General features: G+C 34.0%; 3 protein-coding genes across 7 annotated transcripts; 2 read left to right on the forward strand and 1 right to left on the reverse strand.

The window, feature by feature from the left end:
* Positions 1 to 27: 27 nt before the first annotated feature.
* On the reverse strand, positions 28 to 1814 carry LOC139097479 (HMG box-containing protein 4). Of its 2 annotated transcripts, none has more exons than XM_070649349.1 (4): positions 1658 to 1814; positions 1406 to 1545; positions 423 to 1343; positions 28 to 366 (listed from the first exon to the last, which is right to left on the reverse strand). In XM_070649349.1, the coding sequence occupies exons 1-4, from the start codon at positions 1680 to 1682 to the stop codon at positions 151 to 153; spliced, it is 1302 nt and encodes a 433-aa protein (XP_070505450.1). In that variant the 5' UTR covers positions 1683 to 1814; the 3' UTR covers positions 28 to 150. The 2 variants fall into 2 exon arrangements, with proteins under 2 accessions (XP_070505450.1, XP_070505451.1); XM_070649350.1 differs by having other exon boundaries at positions 33 to 366; positions 423 to 1286.
* Positions 1815 to 3349: 1535 nt separating this feature from the next.
* On the forward strand, positions 3350 to 8674 carry LOC139097472 (carnitine O-palmitoyltransferase 1, liver isoform-like). 3 transcript variants are annotated; one of them, XM_070649341.1, is made up of 6 exons: positions 3350 to 3458; positions 5442 to 5743; positions 5824 to 6931; positions 6995 to 7080; positions 7140 to 7278; positions 7332 to 8674. In XM_070649341.1, exons 2-6 carry the CDS (start codon positions 5478 to 5480, stop codon positions 8007 to 8009), a joined length of 2277 nt encoding a protein of 758 aa, XP_070505442.1. In that variant the 5' UTR covers positions 3350 to 3458; positions 5442 to 5477; the 3' UTR covers positions 8010 to 8674. The 3 variants fall into 3 exon arrangements, with proteins under 3 accessions (XP_070505442.1, XP_070505440.1, XP_070505441.1); XM_070649339.1 differs by lacking the exon at positions 3350 to 3458 and adding an exon at positions 4673 to 4734; XM_070649340.1 differs by lacking the exon at positions 3350 to 3458 and adding an exon at positions 4764 to 4874.
* A 126-nt stretch (positions 8675 to 8800) lies between these two features.
* LOC139097474 (carnitine O-palmitoyltransferase 1, liver isoform-like) lies at positions 8801 to 13940 on the forward strand. 2 transcript variants are annotated; one of them, XM_070649343.1, is made up of 5 exons: positions 8801 to 8988; positions 10957 to 11272; positions 11343 to 12357; positions 12501 to 12639; positions 13089 to 13940. In XM_070649343.1, exons 2-5 carry the CDS (start codon positions 10957 to 10959, stop codon positions 13764 to 13766), a joined length of 2148 nt encoding a protein of 715 aa, XP_070505444.1. In that variant the 5' UTR covers positions 8801 to 8988; the 3' UTR covers positions 13767 to 13940. The 2 variants fall into 2 exon arrangements, with proteins under 2 accessions (XP_070505444.1, XP_070505443.1); XM_070649342.1 differs by lacking the exon at positions 8801 to 8988 and adding an exon at positions 10777 to 10869.
* Positions 13941 to 24680: the final 10740 nt, after the last annotated feature.

Here is a 24680-nt window from a genome sequence, read left to right on the forward strand (position 1 = left end):
CTTTTTACATCTGATAATTAATTCAAAATTTTTATTTTCTAAACTTTTATCATTTAATGAATTAAATCCAAAGAAATGTACACACATGAAGACATCTCTTCATTATTGAATTGAGTAGAAAAAATGATAAGTATAAACGACTTTTATATTTTACAGACCCGGCATAATGTAATGGATATTGTCCATAACGCTTTGAAATAGATTTTTTGGCTCTTCATCGGAATTTGGATCATCAGAGCTTATTAGAGGCGGATTATTTTGAAAATTTAATTCCGGAACGTAATTGAGACAGCACATTAAAGCACCCATTGCACATAGGATACTATCCAGTAGTACACTAAAGCTTCCCGATACGGCGATTTGACCCTAAAAATATAAATTCAATTATTATTAAGACTATGAAGGATATTCTATGGACCTACCTCATGCTGACTCAGTCGCTCGCCAATATTAATTAGACTCTCTCCTAATAGCTTTAAATGAGCTGCAACATCAATGGGCGCAAGATCCATTGGACGATTTATATGAATATTTTGTCTATGATGAGATGATGTTGATGGCACTAAAGCAGTCGATTTAATATTTGATATTGTTATGGCTGATGACGGGCTAATGAATTTTTCTTTTTGGAGTTTTTGTGCATTTTGGATTGATTGAGTTTTTGACTTTTCAGATTTGAGCAGTTTTTGAAGCTGTTTCTGTTGTTTTGTTAATGTGACATTTTGCATTTGTGGTCCACTATTGTTTGTACTGTTCTTATTAAGATAATATTTCTGCTGCATATATTTACTAGGTTGTAGTGGACCGCCTTTAGCTCCATTTGACTTCTTCATCTTATTTGCCAGTCGCTTTGCCCTCCTTTTCCAATTATATTTAACATTTGTTGGTACATTGGCCCACATTTCACCTAGTCGCTTTGAGACACTCGCAAAATCAAGTTCTGGATGTGATAATGAGATCTGTTGTCTTGCATCTTTTGCCCATAACATATATGCTGTGTATCTTGTCTTTCCTTTATCCTTTCTTATTGCCTTACTCATCACAACCTTACCATCTTTAATAATTTTCTTTTTTGTTGACTTTTCTGTAATGTAAATACTTCGTCTTGGTGTATTAAATTCAATTTCTGGATCATCTTCAGTTTTGATGACCATTTGATGTTCATCCGAATCTGTTTCATTATATTCTTCATCATCTGGTTCTAAATCCTCTTGATCTGGTGTGAAATTATCGTCGTGATCCTTGAGTGGTGGATATTCATCGTAATGGTCTGTAAAGTGCTTTTCCTGTGGCATATCAAGAATTTGCAATTCAGGTTCCATTTTTATATACGATAATTGAGCCTATAAAAATCCCTCTGTCAGGATCCATGCTCAATATGACGATAATAATTTATTTAACTTACCATATGAAGTTTCCTTGATGCTGCTGCCATTTTTTTGGCTTTAATCCGCTCAATATCATCTGGCGATGTGAAATCCATTAATTTTGTACTCTTCTTTATCACTCGACCGCTACGACTAGTCACACCGGATGTGTCACCATCTGAAAAAAGTCATTTTAAACTTTGTTATTAAAGCTCACTGGATCTTATTAGAAATTTTTTTTATGGCTTTAAATTCCAAATTTTCTAAAGTTTTATGCAATTTTATCATACCACAAGACGGTTTTGGACTATCCATTATCGTGCAATGTGTTGATAACGACGTGAATTTATTTAATTAACTCTTTTCATTCACTTTTTGTTAATAAGGATTAATTAATAAATGATTTTTTTAGTCGGAATTTTATTTTTCTTTTTATGAATATAAACAACAAATGACGTCATTGATATGGATTAAATGTGGGCATTTTCAAAAAAATTTGGTATTTTTTACTTGGATCCGAATAATGCCCAATTCTTTCTTTTCTTTCGCGTTTTCTAATATCAAGGAACGTGTTAATAATAATTTGGCAGAAATTAAAGTAAATATTTGATTCTGGTAAGTTAAAAGCATTAATTAATGTAGATATGATGATTATCTATCCGTGTAACATGAAGTTTATTTAAAATTATGTCTTATTTTAGCAAAAATGCCACAAGAAATTAAGGAGGTAAAAGATTTTCTCATCAAGGCACGTAGAAAGGATGCCCGTGCTGTTAAAATAAAGAAGAACGAGAATAACACAAAGTTCAAGATCCGCTGTTCACGTTATCTCTATACATTGGTCGTGTTCGACAAGGAGAAGGCAGAAAAATTGAAGCAATCACTTCCTCCAGGTCTTCAAGTTAAAGAAGTCAAGTAAATGGCAACAATTGGATTTTACTTTTGATTTATTCATTTGAACGAAATGTCATCTCGTTCTGTTGGATGAAAGAATGATTTCATTACTGTCAACATTCGTTTTATAAAAGAAATAAAACAACATCCTTAAAAAAAAGTGAAATATAAACAAGTGATAACCTTAAAATTTTTCTTTGAGATCCAGAATATTATTTTTCAGTTATGCTGGTTATGTGTGTTCTACAGTGAATTATGGTTGTTTAAGGAGTTTAGAGGATGTTAAGCTAGTTAATTGTGCAATTGATGGGAAAATTTCGGCGAAATTCGATAAAAACAAAACAAAATTTTAATACCTTGTTAAATCCTAAGATTTATTTTAATCCGGTTTAAATTCAAATTTCAATCGACCGTTATTTTTCTTTGAACATATTTTGGTAGTTAATGAATAGTAATCACTTAATTATAGCAAAGAGAAAATTATTGTGCAACGAAAACAATATTATTGATGTTATGATAACATAATTTAGTAGCTGACCATTAAGTATGATGCGGAATGCAGGATTCTTGTATTTAATTTATGTTTCAGAACTGGTCTATGTAGATTCTTATCGATATAAGCAATCTGCGGCTGTCATGCCTTCAAATGTTGGGTAGTATGAAATAATTTCAGTATTTTAATTGTAGCTGGCAATACATGCTTCGATATGCTATACTTTCTATGCTTTCATGCTCACTTAAGTCTATTCATAGAGTTTGATATTTTGATAGTCCACAAGTTGTTGCTACATGGTGTATTAATCATGACATTGAAAAGGTTCTTATTTCAGACAAAGTCAAACTTTTACTACATACATTAACACACAGCTTATGATGAATAATTAACAATTCTTTTATACATTCATTAAGATGCATGCTTGAAGATATTTGTTTAGTTCCTTTAATGTAAGCGTTTTATAAACAACAAAAGTGACATGTGAGAAGTTAATTAAGTTTTCTGTAATTGATGTAGCGCGTGCTTAAGACTAAGACTAAAAATAAGTTAAATTTGATGGAAATCTAGCTATTGACAACAAAAAATTGTTTCGAATCGATGATTTGGTCAGAGAAGTCATAATCTTGATAGCAGCAGTCGGTGGAAATAATCCAAGGATGCAGCTAGTATTCGAGAAGCCATTAGATCGGAATTGAAATCGTGTAAGATATTATCAACAGACAAATGTCTAAATATTCCAGAAATTATGGGTTAAGTGCTAAATGAAATACTTGCTGCACATTAAATAGCAGCCACAAGGCAAGAAAATCAGTATGATCATCATTTAGGTTGCACACAGCTGCATACTGACAATCTTTCTAAATATTAGACGTAATAAATGAATGATTCTATAAAGATTCCATTTACAACCTTAATAAAATGCGGCAACAATTTATAAGAAGTGGTTGATTCGATGTCCCATCGGATGTAACAGATTATTCAAAAGAAATATCCGTAATATCAAGAATCAGTAAGTCATCGTTACTATGTTGATGACTTCTATTTCATTCACTTGCTATATAGATCAATTGTGATCCATGGCCTCACTTATGCGCCTATAGCTGGTTCTATCGTTTTAATCGTTTACCATCAAATAACATGTCCAGCCCATCGAAGATTGTTCACTTTGATTCGTCTTAATTCCTTTGCTGTTGACGACAAAACGTAATGTTGTAAGTCACCGTTACGCCTGCATAGTTTCAGACAATTCTCCAATATCCACCTCAGTAATCTTAAGAATTCTAATTAAAAACTTAATTCACTGCGAAAAATGACGCAGAAATGATAAAACCTCCAAAAAGAAATTTCAATGCCTTCGATAATCATAACTAATTAACTTTCCTTACTTTTAAAGCTCCTAGTATCACTAAAATTAATTAGGGGAAAATACAAAAAGTAAGAATCACATGGAAAAACACAGACTAAAATCTGAGTGACAACTAGCTAAATGTGTACTTGAAAAAAATTGATATTATCATCTTATCAGAAGATTAAATAGGATGAAAGATCGAGAATTTCCAATGTTAAATGACATAAATAAACCAGAATTAACAGCAAAGTCTTAAAATAGCACAGAGTCGTGCGATAAAGCATTAAGCATTAAGGTAGGTCATGGATTTTAATTCAGTAAATTTGCTACCTAGATCGCAACAGTAAGGAACAAGTAGGTACCAAAATTAAAGCAATACATCCACAAAAAATTTCATAATTTACAGTCACAACCTTTAAAAATTAAATAAAATAAAGCTTAGAATCTTGATAGAATTAAGCACAACAATTACTAAATTTACAAGGCATACGTCAAACACGTATATTGATGAAAATGTGTGAAGAGCTTTAAAATGACTAACATTTTCACTCCAGCCAAAACAATATTCAGTCTTTTCACAGCGCTTGAGCAGTAAGGTTGGGTTGAAAGAGAAATTGGAAGAAAAAAAAGTAATCTTTGGCTTTATTTTTTTTTTTTTTTTTCGGCAATAAAGTCACATAAGCTGGTTTCATATTTTGGAAAGTGTTTTGAATTAAAAAATCGGATTGTGTTAATATTACGTGCTGCATAGCCGCTTATTGATAATAAAGTAAATATCCGATCAATAAACACAGTCAGTTTAGCTATATTATTTACGTTAGAAGTTATCTTGTAATGCTCAAGGCCACACTACTTACCTAATTATTTCCGACATAAAAAAAGTGGGTTTACATACTGTGGGGATTTGTGTATGTGATGTGTTTACGTATCTAAGTGGGAGTAAAGTAAGTCTAGTCTCGTGGAATAGTCTAGAAACTGTGTGTAATAAGTTGGAGTTGGGGGAGGATCCGACGCATGAATTCTGGATGTCAAAATATAAACAAAATCAGAATCTAGCTTTTAAGATTGCTTGGATCTACATTTGGACATGAATAACCATTTGTCCATAGACTTACTTATAGACATCACTTACATCCAATCCCCATGTTTGATAAATAAATATTAAATCATTTATACAGTTACAGAAAGTGAGAAATGATATAAAAATGTGGGCATGTGATATACATAAAGTTTTGCGCGATGTGAACTTTGGAATCAAGACATCATCATGTCGATGATGATACAGAAGCTGTTATAAAACACATATATTGATGATTTTACTCTGCTTCATTTTCAGGTATACAAACAAAGAATAATCTTCAATACTTAAACAATGTCGGGATTTCGTGCATCAACGTCAGGCATAACTGAGTACATTGACGCACATCATGAAGAAGAGGTTTTACATTTAGTATGGGAATCAGGTCTTAATTCATGGAAGCATCGCTTTGCACAGTTTAAACGTAAAGTACAAAATGGTGTATATCCGGCTCATCTTGAGAGCTTACTTATCATTACCGTTCTGGTTATGGCTTTTCATTTCTCATCGACCAAAGTTCCATATGATTTAATAAATACAGTCATATGGCTTCTGCCAAGGTAAATACTTAACTAATTATAGATAACAAGTAAGCACAAACCTTTATTTTTGGTATCTCTTGACTCTTCCACACAAACAGCAATTTAATCGATTGGCAGATACTGTTATGCTTTATGGTATCATTTATAATATGGCTCGTGATATGCATTACGTTACGATACACATTGAAATTTCTATTGATGTACAAAGGATATCTGTTTGAGACACGTGGTAAAGGTGTTAGTATGACAACTCGTGTTTGGGGTATTTTAGTCAAGCTACTCCTTAAATGGAACTCACCGGTTTTGTATAGTTTTCAAGGATCTTTACCTCGACTACCTGTTCCATCCGTTAAAGATACTGTTGATAGATATTTAAAGTCAATCAGGCCAATTTATGATGATGAAACTTATGAAGCTGTTAAGAAGGAAGCACAAGAATTTGAAAATGGAATTAGCACAAAATTACAGAGATATTTGGTCCTCAAAAGCTGGTGGGCTGATAATTTCTATTCTGATTGGTGGGAAGAATATGCATACTTGAAAAGCAGAGAACCTCTGATGTACGGAAGTAATTATTATGGATCAGATACAATTGACCCTCCAACAAACAATCAAGCTGCACGTGCTGGAAATTTAGTTCATTTAATGCTCAAATTTAGAGAAAAGATTTCACATCAAGTGCTGCCACCAATCATGCTACAAGGAATGGTTCCTTTGTGCTCATCACAATACGAAAGACTTTTTAATACCGTCCGAGTTCCAGGAATTGAAAGTGATAAAATTGTTCATTATGAGGATACAAAACATATTGTTGTAATCCACAAAGGATGTTACTATAAAGTCATTGTATTCTTTGGTGATAGAATCCTCAATTCATCAGAATTACAGTATCAGTTCCAAGAGATCCTTGAACTAAAACCAACAGCATCAGAAACAGAACAAAACTTAGCATCATTGACAGCCTGGAACCGTACAAAATGGGCAGAAGTCCGAGACAAATTCTTTGCAAGTGGAATCAATAAAAGTTCACTAGAAGCAATAGAAACAGCTGCATTTGTCCTGTCTTTAGATGATGAACCATACATTTACAATTTAGACTCATCACCCACAGAGTATGGACATTATGGAAAACAATTGCTTGTTGGAAATGGCCACAATCGTTGGTTTGACAAAAGCTTCAATTTGTGTGTCGGAAATAATGGAAGGGTAATTGATCTAAATGACATGCAATCACATTGTTTGTTTATCTAAATTGTCATGTCATTATAGGCTGGAATTCATGGTGAACATACCTGGGCTGATGCATCTGTGGTTGCACATTTACTTGAGGATTGTGTTTGTGAAGATTATTCACAGTAAGTAATTGATTATCATCTTCTTTGGCTATATAATATCAATATTTTTGTTTATTCAGCTATGACGAACATGGAAGATTGAGAGAACCAATGATTATTAAGAGGAAGACATTCAGAAAGTTGCAATGGGATCTCGACAATTCAGAATTGAAAGAATCTGTTAAAATGGCTCATGACAATGCCTTAAATATCATCAATGTAAGTTCTGCTTCCTTCTCATAATCCATTAACTAATATCATACTCTTTACAGGACATTGACCATCAAATTATCGTCCATAAGCAATTCGGAAAAGGGTTCATCAAAACATGTCGATTATCACCGGATGCCTTCATCCAAATGGCCCTTCAACTTGCTTATTATCGAGATTTTGGTAAATTCTCATTGACATATGAAGCATCAACAACGAGATTATATCGCGAAGGACGTACAGAGACTGTCCGTTCATGCACCATTGAATCTTCAGCATGGGTTAAATCAATGGAAGACCCAAATGTCACAAAAGAGGAACGAATTCGTTTACTTAAAGAAGCATGCAATAAACACCAAAAGGGATATTTGGAATCAATGACCGGAAAAGGAATTGACCGTCATCTCTTCTGTTTCTACATCATTTCAAAGTATTTAGAACTTAAATCACCATTCCTTGACAGAATCTTTAATGAGCCATGGAGACTAACAACAAGTCAAACACCAATGGGTCAGACACCAAAAACTGATCTCAACAAGTTCCCACAACTGATATCAGCAAGTGGTGGATTTGGTCCAGTTGCATATGATGGCTATGCCGTTTCATACATTATTGTTAGAGATGATTTAATCTTCTTTCATGTGTCGAGCAAGAAGAGCTGTTCAGTCACTGACACAGACAGATTTTCAAACCAAATTGTTACAGCTATGTCTGACATTAGGAAGTTGTTTGAGAAATAGATTTAATGTTTTTAAGTATTATGGATTGTGCGCATGTGATGTCTGGTATTTAGATGGAGGGAGTGGAGGACAGTTGGCATGGATTTTACAACGAATTGAATTGGAGTGACTAACTTAGTGTTTTTAACAATTAATGGAGTTTTTAGCGAAGTCATAACAGGCAAAGAACATGCTCTTGGGAGCTAGCTCATCTTAAATCTACTAGATGAGCACGTTTTTTGCCTGCTAAGGAAGCATATTTAGATTGATGAGGAATTGTTTAAGCTTAAGCATCACTGGATCCCTAAGAAGATTATAACTACTTTAGTATAGAATTAAGGATGAATTTTTATCCATTTAAAAGACAATTTGAGTATAAAATCAGAAAGATACTCAAAATAACTTTAGAATAAGGCACATTGTCATATATCCGAGTAACCACCAATACCTCAGTGGTAGGAGCATGCTACTGGAACTCATATAACGTGGGCTCGAATCCCACCCAAAATCCGTTGTTAATTAAGACAATAAGACATTATCATGTGTATCTTATTTCAGTAAGAGATTCCTATCTGGACCAAAACCCCTCAATCCATTACTAGACATCATATGTGACCCAATTCTTTTTTTAGATTTATGAATAAAGTATGACTTATTGGAGTTGTTTTAAATATTTACATACTCAATTGCATTGAGAGTTTTTGATTATTTTTCTCACTTCTCGATTTGTTATCATTTGTTGCTCAAATAAAAGTATTGTGAGCATGAGAGAGTATTTTTTTTCGCCACAGACATAAATTTTCAGTTTTACTCACGCTTCGTCTGAAGTCGGTCGAAATAGAAATATTACAATTATTTTTTAATTGGCTTAGTTTCACGTGATTGTTAGACATTGTGCTGATTAAGTCTGTTTTACAATCAGTAATTAATAAGTATTTTGTGCTGAATAAGTTGTGATATATCCAATAATTTGAATAAAAAGTTTGAATTTAGTCAAAAAGTGAGTCATCAATTTTTGGAGATAATGTAAACATTGAAATGCTTTTAAGCGATAACAAGTAACATGTAATAGAATGTTAGACAGTTTTGAATCTGTGATTCTACAATTAGAACAGTTATTCACGTAATAGTCTATTAAGTCAGAGGTCTCGACATGTATAACTTTAGTTAATAACTTCCGTATGATGTTTGCATCTCTCTCGCGCGCGCATATCTCTCTAACACTTATATCATGTTTTCATGTTCAACTGACCGGTAGAATTCGCACTGTACGAAGTTAATGACTTGCAGATATTCGCATTTATTGAACATATATTGCATATCATTTGCATTCTGGATTATTCTAATAAGAATTCATAGAATCATTTTATAGATTGTGAAACTTTTCGATATCGATTAACATTTTAAAGTAACCATGGAAAAATATTCAAGTCAAAATTTTGACATTGATAAAAAAAACTTTAATTTGCATATTAAATCTTTTGCACATATATCTTTTGGCTAACAATATCTTTTAAGCTACAGGTTAATAAAATATATATAAATTTTAGCAATAAGTACTGACTCACGAGGTTATTGACCTTGATTGTTTTGTTTTATGAAGAGTAGTTTGGACTTTTTTTGCCAATTATTGGAATATAAATTTAATTATGAGACTAATCGTGAAATTTTGACCACGCAGGGTTGTGGCTGGAATTTTTTTGAAAAAGGTTTTGGGATCTTGAGGGAACAAAATCTTGAGAATTGAAGAATTTTGACCAAATAAGTTGAAATAATCGGGTGAATTATTTTCGATTTTGAGAAATTCCTAAGATCCAAGAACTAACCGAGAAGTCTCAATCTCGGAATAAGGAGCCCTCAAATTTGACCCCTTGATATATCTCTCGAAGAACATCAAAATTAAATCTGACAAAATGCAAAAATAACCTTCTTAAGCTGCTCGGGATCATTCTAATAAGAATTTGAACTTACAACAATACATATGAAATTCACTTTGGTTATAAAATTAAATTTCATGGAAAATCCCAAAGGTATTAAATTCAAATTACCTGCGTATTATTTTTTTGTCGATCAAGGACAACAGCAGGGTTGGCAAAACATATTATCCACAAACATTTTTACATCTGTACACATTTTCAAAACACACTCGATTCTGTTTTTAACAAGACAAGGGCACTAAATGACTGCAAAATAGATACCTGTTCGACATAAATTTGACGTGACTGCCAAATGCCGACCACTTGGCAATTTTTGTGACAATCAATATGAAAGTTTGGAATTGGATGCCTTATGGCAGCTACTTGACTGTCATGAATAATTTGTACCCATCGGATTGCATCACCTCTTTTCTAGATATTTCACTAACGATAGATAAATGACATAAATGCAAGTCAATAAGAATTTTATTTGAAATTCCTAACAGGCAATGAGCTTACTCACCGAAATGAGCGTGCTCATGTGTACAATCGATCAATAAAATTGAGCATGCTTAATTCTATGAGCATATTCTTAAGCATGCTATTTGTTTGTTCGGGAGTCGAGTAAATTTCAATTGACATTTTACTTCAAAATCTCAGCCAACTTTGAGTTCTGAAAAACAGTTCAAAAAAGTAAAAGAAATTCTCTTATCATCATGAAAGATTTTGATATGCTTTGTTATGATGTAATATAAATTGTTTGATAAGACAAGACATTTCGGAAAGTAAGCACGAAAGCTGTTGTATGTCATAAGTGCTACTGAAAATTATCTCTTATCTTACAAAGAGTGTCTTACTTTTGAATTGAAATAAAACTTATTCTTGTGGCACTTAAAAGGTTGTTTTTAAAGAACAAAGTTGGATTTGCGGATATTTTGAATTTTATTAAGGAAATGGGGCAAATGGTGGGATTTATTTTATTATTTAAGATGGATTTCTGTGTCTCCTTAGCATAAAATATTCTAATTCCTTGAATTTCTGTCTCTTTTCAGATGTCATCGCCAGATAGATCCTCAAAAATCACAAAATTTAAGATAAAGTTCAAAAACTTTTCATATCCATTAACACCAAATAGTTATTGGCTATTCTTCGGAATTTTTCTACCATTTTACTTCCCCATTCAGCCTGGTGAAGTTTACATTCGAGTATTAGGAAAAGTCGCACTTTTTAGTTTCCTTGTATGGATTAGGTTATGTGTAGTTAGTCGGATATTATTAACGATTGTGCTTAAGCACAAAGGATTCATTTTGGAGACGAGAGGAGAGGAACCGTCAACAAAAACTAAAATTTATAAATGGATATTAGAAAGTAAGTAAATCCACAATTTTTTGGACATTGGACATAATAAATGACAATTTTGATTCAATTCCTTCAACAGCTGTTCAAAAATGGAACAAGCCTCTGTTCCTTGGTCTGGAAAATGCCCTACCAAGATTATCAGTTCCGCCATTAGAAGAAACCATTCCAAAATATTTAGAGTCAATTCGTCCATTTACAGACGATGAAAATTATTCAAGAATCAGCAAGGAAGCTGAGACATTCCAAAAAGAATTAGGAAAGAAGCTTCAACGAAAGCTTGTATTTAAAAGTTGGAAAGCTGAAAGTTATGTCGCAGATTGGTGGGAGGAATTCCATTACTTAAAATCACGTGATCCATTAATGTATGGAACAAGCATTTACATGTCCGATAACATTAACTGCCCAACAAAAAGTCAATCAGCACGTGCTGCAAATTTGGTGTCATTAATGCTTCAATATAGGGAAAAAATTAGAACTCAGCAATTGGAACCGATTTATACAAGAGAAATAATTCCGATTTCAGTTTCGCCATATCAAAAGCTGTTCAACACAACTCGCATTCCTGGAATTGCAGCTGATAAGCTTGTAAATATTGAGGAATCAAAACACATTGCTGTGCTACACAAAGGATGTTATTATAAAGTTGATGTCTATCACAACGATCATTTACTTAATCCTGTAGAATTACAGCATCAATTAAAGGAAATTTTAGAATCAAAACAAACTACCTCATCTGCAGAACGACACATAGCATCACTAACTGGATGGAATCGTACAAAATGGGCAGAAGTACGAGACAAATATTTCGCAAATGGAATAAACAAAGAGTCATTAGATGTAATTGAAACTTCTGCATTTGTTGTGTCTCTTGATGACGAGCCATACATTTACAACCTTAAGTCATCACCCACAGAGTATGGTCAATATGGAAAGCAATTGCTTGTTGGAAATGGCCATAATCGTTGGTTTGATAAAAGCTTTAATTTGTGTGTCGGAAGTAATGGAAAAGCTGGACTTCTTGCCGAGCACACTTGGGGTGATGGAAATATTGTGTCACATTTCTTTGAAGAATGTATTATTGACGATTATCACTGGTAAGTTGATATGGGATTAGGAAATTCCGCTAAGTTGTTAGTCATCAAAGTTGATGATGATGCTAAGTCTTAATACAAAGCTATAAATGACTTGTTATTTCCGAAAATTGCGTATTAATATTTTGTTTTTAATCATCTTTTAGTTATGATGAAAAGGGCAATCTGAAAGGTCAGATAGAGTACAAACCAAAAAATGTTTCCAAACTTAAATGGGAATTGGACGATGACGAACTAAAAAGCTTGATCTCAGAAGCTGGAAAAGCCGCAGAGGAGTTAATTAATGTAAGTTGGTGGATTTGATTAAGACAGTGATGAGCAACCTGTGTGCTGCGGCACGCTAATGTGGCACAAACATTTTTTGGAAATACCATGAACTGTGTGTTGTTTGCGGTTTCGGTCAAGGCTTATCACTAAGTGTATCACGGGAAATCAAAGGTTGTCCATCACTGGATTAAGGAGCTCATAATCTCAATCATGAGATCTTGAATATTATTCATTTTGGATCGAGTGACGTCATAGCATCCGTCTTCTCTATTTTGGCTCTGCTAGCTCGAGCTGCACAAATGAAAACGAATTTGCCACGGAACTCTTAAGTATCCGCTAAACCACTCTTTAGAGACCTTCTTCATTTGTGTCGTTTGAGTAGATCACATGCCAAACCCTTAAATAACCCTCATTTACGTCAATTATCCACAATTAATTTAAATCATAATCATCCTTCCTCATTTCAGAATGTCGACCATCGCGTCGCAATCCACAAACAATTCGGACGAGGATTCATGAAATCATGTAAAGTCTCACCAGACGCATTTATTCAAATGGCCTTCCAGCTTGCCCATTATCGTCAACATAAAAAATTCTGTCTAACTTATGAACCAGCAATGACAAGACTGTTCCGAAAAGGTAGAACTGAAACAATCCGTTCATGTACAAATGAGTCATCAGCATGGGCAAAATCTATGGATGATAAGAATTTTAATAAGCGTGAACGGCTTGAATTATTTAAGACAGCATGTCAAAAGCACCAAAAATTGTATTTAGATGCGATGTATGGAAAAGGAGTTGATCGACATTTATTTGCCCTTCAAGTTTCAGCTCAACAAAATAAGGCTGACTGTAATTTCCTTAACGAAGCCGTTAATGAGCCATTTATGTTGATGACAACACACATTCCACATAGTCAAACACCCAAAACTGATCATAGTAAGAATGAATTTTTGATCTCAGCGGGCGGTGGAATGTCATCAGGATCACCTAAAGGATATGGAATTTCATACTTTCCATTTAATGACGAACTTTTGTTCCTTCATGTTACAAGTTTGAAAAGCTGTGAGAGAACCGACGCAGAGGCACTCCTTAATGGAATTATTAAAGCACTCTCGGACATAAAGAATTTATTTGAGAAATAATTAGCGACAAAGTCCATTTAGAAATGACGGAGCTCAATGAGAATGTAAACAAAAATTTTAAGTGAATGGAAATGAGATAGAGTTTAATAAAAATATAAGAAATAAAGTTCAATGTGCCACTTTTTATAGCTTGTGATTGTATTTGCAAAATAAATTTGATTTACACACATTTAAGTGACTTCTGTTCGTTGCTGTCTGTTTTGTTTTCAGAACAGCTGATAGCATTTGAAAAAGTTAATTTTGAAGTTTGCGTCTGTTTACACGTAATGACGGAGTCATGACCTAAACTCCAAGTCGGAGCAAGGTTTCAGTAAGTTGGTTAGTCACTTTACATGATAGTAAGCATGCTAAACCCTTTAAAATAGTGACACTAGAGTTCCATTTAAAAGCATACTCATATTAATTTTTTCAGTCATGATATAAGCATACTCTCAGCGTTCTCTGTACCTATTTAGGATCAGTATGCTCAATGAGCATCTTAAGATACCAATGGGCATGCTCACTAGGTTAGCAATCATACTAGCACTTATATGTTATATGTTAGAAGAAGATACATCTATAACTACACCGGGATTGAATTTTTTGGATCTAATGGACATGTTTGAGTGCATAAACTACAATCTCATGCAAACATGTCCCCAATCCTTTGTATTACTCCATTAATTGTACCTTGTTACCCTTCCTGTTTCAACACATCACAAAAACGGAAAATCTAGAACAAAAGAACTCAACGAAATGATGAAGTTTTGATGCCAATGCGTAACACAGATAGTAAAATGGAAGTAGCTTCGGGATGTAAAGAAGAAAGAAAAGTTTTGTGAGTTGATGTCATGAATACAAAATTTTCGCTTTCACTTTAAATGTCCATCATCGTCAACATTTTCTTCCTTCCATTCTTAAATTTTTCTTCTTATTTTTTCTTGCAAATGCGGGACTTACCTCAAAAACGGCTTCATTCACATCCTGAATAATTTCAATATTCAGCTACATGTACCGGAATTATGACAGAAGAACATTAATTGAATGAAAATGTTTGATGAGAATGAGACGTGGTCGCATGAAAATTGGAAGTCCTTTAAAGTGATTTTTTTCATGTTTCTGTAAATGACAAGATGTGAAAATTCATCGCCAACACAAAGACACACAAAATTGCTTATGGGAGTTCATAAAAATTGAAATCTGATGAGCTTGCTACTTTCAAGAATGAAGAGCTTTCTTGTGGACGTGATACTTTGTATAGTGATGATTGTGAGGGCTTTCTTTGGTTTGAATTAGTTTCGATTCAAGTTACTTAAATGAAGAAAGCTCCGAAATGGATATTTTAAGGTTCAGTCACAGATATTTATTAATATCAGAGCTTGAAGAAGACTTGAATTTTGTATGAAATCGAGTCAACTTGAGTCTGAGTTTGAAATCGAATCAGATTTTAATGGAAATGTCGCAAAAACCCAATTCGACTTCACATAAAATTCAAGTCGGCTTCAAGCTCTGATTCTAGTCGATTTTTCATTACAAAATCCGAGTCAAATTTGAACTGTGCTTAATACCAAACGTAAGCGGCCTCTGTATAGAATCCATTTGGCTGTCAAATAGCATTTGAATCGCTTTGACAACAATGCAAAGTTTGAGATTTTAAAGAAATTCAAAAAAAATTTCGATAAAAATTCAAGAATTTTCGAGAATTCCCTTGACATCAAATTCTTTTCTAAAGTTTTCCAAGAAGCTCTTCAAAGTGCAATTAAAGCAAACTTTATAAAACAATTAAATGCATCTCAATTTTCCATTTTTGCTTTATGAAGTCCAATAAAAAAGTTCTCTTTTGATATTTTCAACCTAAAAACTTCCTCAAAATCAAAAACTTTAAAATCAAAATTCTGTGCAGTTTTTAGATCACCAAAAAAAGTTCCAAAAATATCTGAATAAAAAAGTATAAAGTTATCATAGATTAATGACATAATCATCTGTGAAAGCAGTCGTGTGTTATGAGATCAAACATAAAATTTGAATGAGAAAAATTTTTCACATTTTCCGGTGTTAAAAAATGTTTTCCTCACTTTTCAATAAAAATTCTGTTGTTGATTTTATTCATCGTTGATAGCCGAATCAGAAATTGAAAAAAATAAACAAAAAAAGTTTTTTTATATTCACACCGTTTTCACGTGTGAATGTATTGAATTTGTTCAGATTGAAAAATCAGTTTTTTGGATTTTTCAGCAAAACTAAGCACAATTGCAAGTTTTGTTATATCGCAAAAAGTTTGTGCCTGGAATTCCTCACCATAATCAAAAAACAGATTTGAAATTGGTTGAGGCATTGCTAAGAAAATCGAAAAATTCGCTTTCTGTAAGCAAGCAAGCAAGCAAGCAAGCAAGTTAATGTACACGATAACTCAAAAACGAGACATCTTAGAGACTTCTAGTTTTTTGCAATCGATCGGTGTCATTCCAAGGAAGAACTGATTAGATTTTGGGCATGGCAGGAACAGCCGTTGCTTCTAAAAAAGCAAAAAACTTTCGGTTTCATACAAAATTTCAAAATCAATGTTTACCACGATTTTTTGAAACTTTGAACATTGAATTGTATGAAAATTCAATAAATTATTTAAAGCGACGCTTGGCCTACCCGCTGGATCCTGATCCCTCAAACGTTCGCCAAGCGAAGCTTGGCCTACCCGCTGGAGCCTGATTCCTCAAACATGTGCCAAGCGAAGCTTGGCCTACCCGCTGACGCCTGATTCCTTAAACATTTGCCAAGCGAAGCTTGGCCTACCCGCTGACGCCTGATTCCTCAAACATTTGCCAAGCGAAGCTTGGCCTACCCGCTGGAGCCTGATTCCTCAAACATTTGCCAAGCGAAGCTTGGCCTACCCGCTGACGCCTGATTCCTCAAACATTTGCCAAGCGAAGCTTGGCCTACCCGCTGACGCCTGATTCCTCAAACATTTGCCAAGCGAAGCTTGGCCTACCCGCTGGAGCCTGATTCCTCAAACATGTGCCAAGCGAAGCTTGGCCTACCCGCTGGAGCCTGATCCCTCAAACATTTGTCAAGCGAAGCTTGGCCTACCCGCTGACGCCTGATTCCTCAAACATTTGCCAAGCGAAGCTTGGCCTACCCGCTGGAGCCTGATTCCTCAAACATGTGCCAAGCGAAGCTTGGCCTACCCGCTGACGCCTGATTCCTTAAACATTTGCCAAGCGAAGCTTGGCCTACCCGCTGACGCCTGATTCCTCAAACATTTGCCAAGCGAAGCTTGGCCTACCCGCTGGAGCCTGATTCCTCAAACATTTGCCAAGCAAAGCTTGGCCTACCCGCTGACGCCTGATTCCTCAAACATTTGCCAAGCGAAGCTTGGCCTACCCGCTGACGCCTGATTCCTCAAACATTTGCCAAGCGAAGCTTGGCCTACCCGCTGGAGCCTGATTCCTCAAACATGTGCCAAGCGAAGCTTGGCCTACCCGCTGGAGCCTGATCCCTCAAACATTTGTCAAGCGAAGCTTGGCCTACCCGCTGACGCCTGATTCCTTAAACATTTGCCAAGCGAAGCTTGGCCTACCCGCTGACGCCTGATTCCTCAAACATTTGCCAAGCGAAGCTTGGCCTACCCGCTGACGCCTGATTCCTCAAACATTTGCCAAGCGAAGCTTGGCCTACCCGCTGGAGCCTGATTCCTCAAACATTTGCCAAGCGAAGCTTGGCCTACCCGCGAGACTTTTTCTCCTCATAAATTGATCGATTTATTGATTGATGGCCACAAAAACCTGATGATGAAGCAATTGAGTAAGTTTTTCGAATAAAAATTAAATGTGTGTGGATTAATATGAATTGAAAAAAGTTTTAATTATTGAAATTACAGGACTTAAAATGATTTTAATGACAATGGAATCAGAATTCCACAAGGAATAATTTTTGAAGCAATTTGAGTAATTAATGAGGATAAAAACTTCATGTTTTACATTATTGCAGTGCATGTTGATGCACACGAGATATCTGGGAGCGTTTATCATGATAACAATCACAGACATAGAAAAATGACACCAGAAAGTAATGACAAATTAGCATAATTTTCCATAAAACATAAAAATGTTTTCTCTCATTTACCATTATTGCCATAAACAGCTCGATTAATTGTGTCATGCATTAGCTTCTGTTGTTATCATTTCCATCACATCATGGTGCTTTTGAAAAATATTTTCATAAATTAAATGTGCTTATCGTGAGAAAATTAATTGTATGGATACAACATAAACGCTACATTTTAAACATAACAAGCTATTTATCCTCCATCAATGTAAACATATCACCGAAAGACTCTTAAAGGAGTTGATGGATAAGAACAAGTCAGATGCAAACATTTACGTTTTTTATTCAGATAGTTCAGAAAGTTTACTAAACAAACGAAAGTTTGAAATGTATTGGGAACATATTGGTGGTTCTGGAAACGCATTGGGTTTACTACTCTAGCTACCAAAGAGCAAATATAAGGTGCTGTTACGGGACCATGTGTACATGCTTACTATTTGTTATGGAAATCAGAACATTTATGTAACTCAGATTAAGATCATTAGTTTACTATAACAGAAAGGAATTAGCTATACTTACTTACTGACTTCGCTGACTGTACAGAACAATTGCGACCCATGACTTCCCTTAATCGTCTGGTAAAACTGGCTCTATCACTGTCTTCCATCTACCAATTAACGATACCAAATGCCATACTATCTCTATCAGCAGATTCTCTGAGGACTTAGCATTAGCTATGCTTAAGAGTTAAATTTCATTGCAATAATCAGACTTAATATTAAAAGCTAGTCATCGTGTCCAAACAAAATTATGTCATTTTACTCCAAACTTTTTCAGATAACGTTTCAAGTGATCAAAGACACTTAACAAAAATTGAATTAGGAATTTGAAAGAAGACTGATGCAATTGCAACCCCAGGACAAACCAACTCAGCTCAATCTACTGTTTTTCATTAAAGAAACTTGAAATAAACATCAAAAAACTTTATTTTAAGTTGAAGAGCAATCAGTAAAAAAGAATCTTTGTGAGGTAGATTAGCTGAGAACACATGCATTATTTACAGTATTTGGATGTCTGAAAAAGTGTAGTAAAACTTTTTATTTCTCCTTATTTTGAGACTTTAAAATCTACAACACATAAAACATTGAACAAATGTGTTGTTTATGTTGCTCAAGTTGCATTGAATGTTTATTTGTTGAATGTTGCGCAACATCCAATGTTTTAATTCAATGTTTTTCAAAGAGAATCAACAATTTTTCTTTATAATTCAGTGAGATTATGATCCATAAAATAATCTATAAGCCATTCATTGAGCTTCACAGAAAAGCTTTTCATTAAATCGAGTAAATAAAGAGCAGCAACATCAACAAGACGTTCAATAAAAGCATTCAGATATTTTAAGTCTAAAAGCTTTTATTTCTTTCATCTCATTGTATTCAATGACTTCTTTTTATTCTGCTTTGTAAGTTGAATACAAATGTTTTTAAAACATCTTTTAAAATATCGTAAAATAAGAAATGAAAATCTGTTCTCTAAACGCTCCTCTCGGTTCATGATTGATGAATCAAAGTGCGAAATTATCTTCATTCTTGTCGGAGTGTTCTTCCTGCTTTTTTTACATTATTTCTCTCTCTGTTGTTTAAAATGATTGATAATGTTGAAAATGCCAGAAGCTAAATAATTCATAATGTTGATTCTTTTACGTTATTTCAACAATTTTAAACACCAAAATACTCATTTTTTATCTCTTGGGCGATTACAAATTTTCTCTCGCTTCTTGCTTTATTTCCTTTTTGTGTTCTGTTGAATCCGTTTATTGACTTCCACGTTTAAACAACTCGACAGATGCTCATGCAAGAATACAGCTGTCAATTTATATGATAAGACCAGCAATAGAGTCAGATGAATAGCTTTTTGTAGTAACCTAGGCTCTACATCGGAGCATGGTTCCAGTAAGTAAGTAAAAGCGAAAGTATGGCCTCCTTAGAATTCACTTACGTATTCGAGTTCGCTTGGTTGATGCTGTATTGATTTGAGTTTCTTGAGCTAGAATTTGAGTCTATTCAGGAAAGCACAAGTCACCAGACCTGCATGGATCTGCCATGAGACCCGATGCCATCGAGTTTGGGTCCAAATGAGAGTCAACGCCTAATTTTAAGCTGTTTTACCCTTAAAATTTCACTTTTCCATTAAAATCTGTTAAAAATTTTTGAATAAAACCTTCAATGACTCAACATGGAAGTTCCCCATTCACTAACGATTTGTTACACTTCTTTATTTCTCTATTCTAAACATGTACAAGATGGATAACATGAAGAAGATTGATAAGAATTGCGAGAAACTTTTTTTTTCCTTTCTTCTTTTTTTCCTTTTCTTCTTTTTTTTTGATAAAGTTCGGAGGCAATTAAATTAATTTAATTTCATATCCTCAAATAGAGAAGGAGAAACAAAGAATAAAGGGAAAAACCAACAGCTACCCAAATAAAATAGAGAGAAAAATTGAAGAAGGATTCAAGTGTTGCATAATTAAATGCTGTCGAGTATCCCGCATCAATTTTTCTTCTTTTTCCTTTGTATCTTTCCGTATCTTTAAACAACCTATATTATGTCTCGATGGCAACAAATTCCACATTGTGTTCTATTTATTTTTACTTTAAAGTTTTTTTTTTGATGCGGAGGAATTGGGAGGGAAATAAGATAAAGATACTTTGTTTTAAAATTTAAATACTTGAAGCGCATTTGTTATAGCTTAGGAATACTGGATGTATATACCAGTCTTTTAAGATTTTTGAATTTTAAGAGTTAACCCGGGAATATGTTGATAAGGACGATAGAGCTCTCAATATCCTAAATTGGCAGAAGTTATCGAAAGATAGAGCTGTCTACAGACGATTTTTAAACGCGGCAATGGCCCCCAATGCGCCGCAGCTAAGTAACTAAGTAAGTAAGTAAGTAAGTAACCCGGCAATATAAAACACCATCCTGAACAGCACACCTTGTTTATTAGAGCACCGCTATGTCACCATATTAACGGTAGGATGCGCCCAATGTGTAGCTTTGGTTAAAAAAAAGTGCTTTCCATTTGATTCTGTTGTTGGCTCTGTCACCTAGTTTTGTTCATGTTTTGTACAAATTTTCTGCCCCTATATTAAACTGACATTCTTTCATCACTGTTTTGTGTTAAATAGCTTTTGTTGCTCCTAGTACCCATTTCCCTTGTAGATTGCATCCAATGTCAGTGTCACAAATGGATGTATCTGTCCCAGCAATGACATTTTAGGAGTTACAGTTACCTTAATGGTAACATGACAATGGAGTTCGACATACTATTATGGCGGCTCGTCGCATTATGCTGCTCATGAATAATGAATTTACCTTTAAGTTGTTTTGACTATTAACAACGAAATCACAAATTTGAAAGATATTCTGCCTTATTACCAACTCAAGTTTCCTAGAAAACACGAATAAATAAATCAAAGCACATCTCACCGTGAAAAAAGATGCTCTAAAGTTGAATACCCGTATAAATTCGCTTCAAGAAAGGTTCCTCGTTTACCTGAGCTTTACAAACAATTTCGAAAAAATGAATCTGAGCAGTAAAAAAAATATTCATTATGTGTACAGAAGGTTAATTATCAATGTAGAGTACAGCAGAAAAAAAAAGATAAATTTAATGACATTGCAATGAATAAAAGCGAAGCAATTATGGTAGATTTATATAAATTTTAAAATTTCCATCAACATAATTAACTATGTTGTTAATTAGTTTATGCTCGAAATGATAAAATAATATAAACAGGAATGCCATCACATAAAAGGATGATAAATGAAAGCTATGTTTCCCAGGGACATAATTGGCAATATATATTCTGCATCCATTTTTTCTCGATGGGACAGGTGCGGTTGATTTTAATATTTTTTTTTTATATGATGTTCTGTATAAAAATTATTACATGCGGAGATTATTTAAGCTTCGTTACAATTTGTCCTGTAATGATGATTTTTTTGCAGAACTGAAATAAGCGGAAAATTGGAAGTTAATTTTGGTATTAAATTGAAAAATCTTGTGGATTGAGGTTTTGGAAATTAATTCGGATTTAATATGGTCAATGAATTGTTTTGATGTGGAAGTGTGTGTTTGTTTTGTTGCTGGATTTATGAAAGAAGTCTTTAAAAGTTGAGGATATAAGAAATATTCTCAGCAAAACGGTTTTGCGCAGAGCTTGAAGTCCACCATGGAGCTTTTAATCTTATTTTTTGGAGAATCGTGCTTCAAGAAGAGAATAAACTGAGAGCAATACTCTCAATCATGCTCATCTAGTATATTTAAGGTGAGTAAGCTCTCGAAAGCATGCTCTTTGTCTGCTAGGCAAAACAAAATCCGAGACGACTTCAAATATTTTATAAAAAAAATCTTCAAAACAATCATTTGAAACTGAAAACTGACGCTTAATATGACAGAAAAATCCACAAAGCTGTCACATATCCAATTTCCAATATCAATAAATATTAATTCCTTTTAGTAGCAACAAATTGCTTTTTAATGCAGCATTGATACTCTTATGTAACGCTATCCCGAGCGACACAAATGAAGAAGCCCTCGTTGCGGAGCTTTACGTTCATATGGCTGCCAATCCAGATGGTTTCCTTTTTATTTTTTGGTATATGGCTCAGGGTATACCAATGCAATGTACCTAGCCAAAATTTGTGTGTCGTGAATCACACAAACCGAGTTATTGTGACTAGAAACAGCGAAAGATTCACCCGAATCCGACTAGACTTTCCCTGGGAACGAACCAGGGTCGTTAGAACGGTTGCCTAACGCGCCAACCACTAGACCGTTACTGCTTTTTCGCTTCCATTCAGATGGCTTCCATTTGGTGTTAAAAAAGAAAGGTTTAAAGGAGCCTTAAAAGCTCTGCCATAGAGTAGCCTTCATTTGCGTTGCTCGGTTATTGATTCATTTATAGCTCTATCGACAGTATTTCTTTCAACTTCTTATGGTTTATGATTAAAACTTATCTATAGCTTAGCATACCCAAAATCACAATTACATCTCCCTCCGCCCACAACTTTTATGTCACATTTTCAATATCAAATTATTTTTTTTTTTCATCTTTATGAGTTTTGTCATCGTAAAAACAAAGCAAAAAACATACAAATTTATAACATCGTGTAGGATAATGCTCTGAAACTAGTTTCGTTACCAATAAAAATATCACATGCAACTCTATAATCCGATATTTTTATTACGTACTCGAATAGTACGTATAAAAGTAAATAAAAAGAAAACAAAAGCGATATAATGCCCCGGAAAAATAATCAGATTGTCAAAAAAATAACATATTTCTTTACGACATCCCATAACGTGTTACATTCTGTGCGAAAAAAAAAATAGAAAAAGTGAAAAGGTTTTTATAACTAAATTTTTTAAGACTCTCTTGAGAAGATTATGTCGTAAAGTAAATATGAGAAACAATTTTTGTCTTTTCCCTCCTTGTCTTTATGTGTTATTATCTATGTATGACGACGTCGAGTGAAATTTATAGGAAAGTGATACGGGATTTTCAATATCTAGTCATAAGAATGAGTAGTGGGTGATGATATCTTGTGATTTTTGTCTAGAACGCTTTAGATGGTGAAGTTTTGAACGTTTTGGAAAATGTTGATGAAGATATTGGAACTGTTTTTATTTGACTCTACTGCTGTCCATGTGCTATTGATTTAGTGAAGGGTCTTATAGAATTGATATTTTAAGATTGCGATACTTTACCAGAGGTAAATCAATGCTGATTTCCGTAAAACCAATAATGGTCTGAGAAAGTATTTACTGCTCAGATTAATCTCCATTCGAGGCATCATTCACGAGTTTAGTTCGATTACCCACTATACAATTTAGAGAAACGTAAGTGAGCAAACCATAAATGGGCAAGTTTGAGAGGGCGATTGTCATAATACCGTCATGGATGGGCTGTTTTCCCGGAAAAATTATTATTATTCTAAAGAATATATTAATCAGTTTGCAGTCGATTACTCGAAAAACCAGTCGCACTCTACCAGACAAAGGGAATGCTTATGAGAAAACTCACAAAAATAGCCAAGCTCAACTCCACGTAGACTTTCCAGAATTCAAGTTCTCGTGATATTTTAGGAATCGGGAACGGAAATTCCATGGAAAATTCCGGTTTTTGGAATACCCTGACTCCACAGATTAAGAATTTATTGAGCAAGTTAGTTTAGATGAGCATGTTCTTAGTCTTTTTAGAGCAATCGTCGGCTATAGTATTCGATTGGTATCAATTGATTATTTTAAATACCATGCACAGTGCCAATTAATTAGCCAAACGCACTTAGTACGACAATAAGCAATATGACAATAATGTTCTTCGATAATGAAGTTAGAAGTAATTTCATAAGCTCAATTCTGATCAGTTTTCAATTTGTATTGAATGCACTGACCATGTACAGCACATAACATACCAACCAGACTGACAATGTGCTGCATAATCAAAAAATATTCAAAGGTGTCATTTCAAGAAAACCAATTTAAAGTAGCAATTTTTTATTCATCTATTCTGGTACATTTATAGCAAGTCGAAAAAAATCTGTTAAGCTATTTGTATAAAGGGTTTTTTCCTCGCTTCTGTTTCTGTTGTTTCAATTATCATAAAGTCATTCACTATGGATAGGATATGAAAATCATCGCATATTGAAAATGAAAATCCAATTTTCACAGCGATAAACACGTTTTATATTATTGCTATTTTCTAGCTTAGTATCGGAATTTTGGTTTGCGTTGACTAAAAGTTTAAATGGCGTATAGTAATATTGAGATGACGATGAGGTTAAATCGAAAATTGGATGTGAAAATGAGGAAAGAAAATTTCAATTAAC

Source organism: Chironomus tepperi, unplaced genomic scaffold, assembly GCF_022539635.2.
Source record: "Chironomus tepperi strain 1889 unplaced genomic scaffold, CSIRO-AGI_Ctep_v1 contig_423, whole genome shotgun sequence".
Classification (NCBI taxonomy): Eukaryota; Metazoa; Arthropoda; class Insecta; order Diptera; family Chironomidae; genus Chironomus; species Chironomus tepperi.

Coding starts and splice junctions, on each gene's coding strand:
- LOC139097474 (XM_070649342.1), top strand. Junction 12,358..12,500: donor ATTATTGACGATTATCACTG/GTAAGTTGATAT, acceptor ATCATCTTTTAG/TTATGATGAAAAGGGCAATC. Junction 12,640..13,088: donor CCGCAGAGGAGTTAATTAAT/GTAAGTTGGTGG, acceptor TCCTCATTTCAG/AATGTCGACCATCGCGTCGC.
- LOC139097472 (XM_070649341.1), top strand. CDS start 5,478: ATGTCGGGATTTCGTGCATCAACGTCAGGCATAACTGAGTACATTGAC. Junction 5,744..5,823: donor GTCATATGGCTTCTGCCAAG/GTAAATACTTAA, acceptor CCACACAAACAG/CAATTTAATCGATTGGCAGA. Junction 7,081..7,139: donor GTTTGTGAAGATTATTCACA/GTAAGTAATTGA, acceptor TTGTTTATTCAG/CTATGACGAACATGGAAGAT.
- LOC139097479 (XM_070649349.1), bottom strand. CDS start 1,682: ATGGATAGTCCAAAACCGTCTTGTG. Junction 1,344..1,405: donor CATCAAGGAAACTTCATATG/GTAAGTTAAATA, acceptor GGATTTTTATAG/GCTCAATTATCGTATATAAA. Junction 367..422: donor AGCGACTGAGTCAGCATGAG/GTAGGTCCATAG, acceptor TTATATTTTTAG/GGTCAAATCGCCGTATCGGG.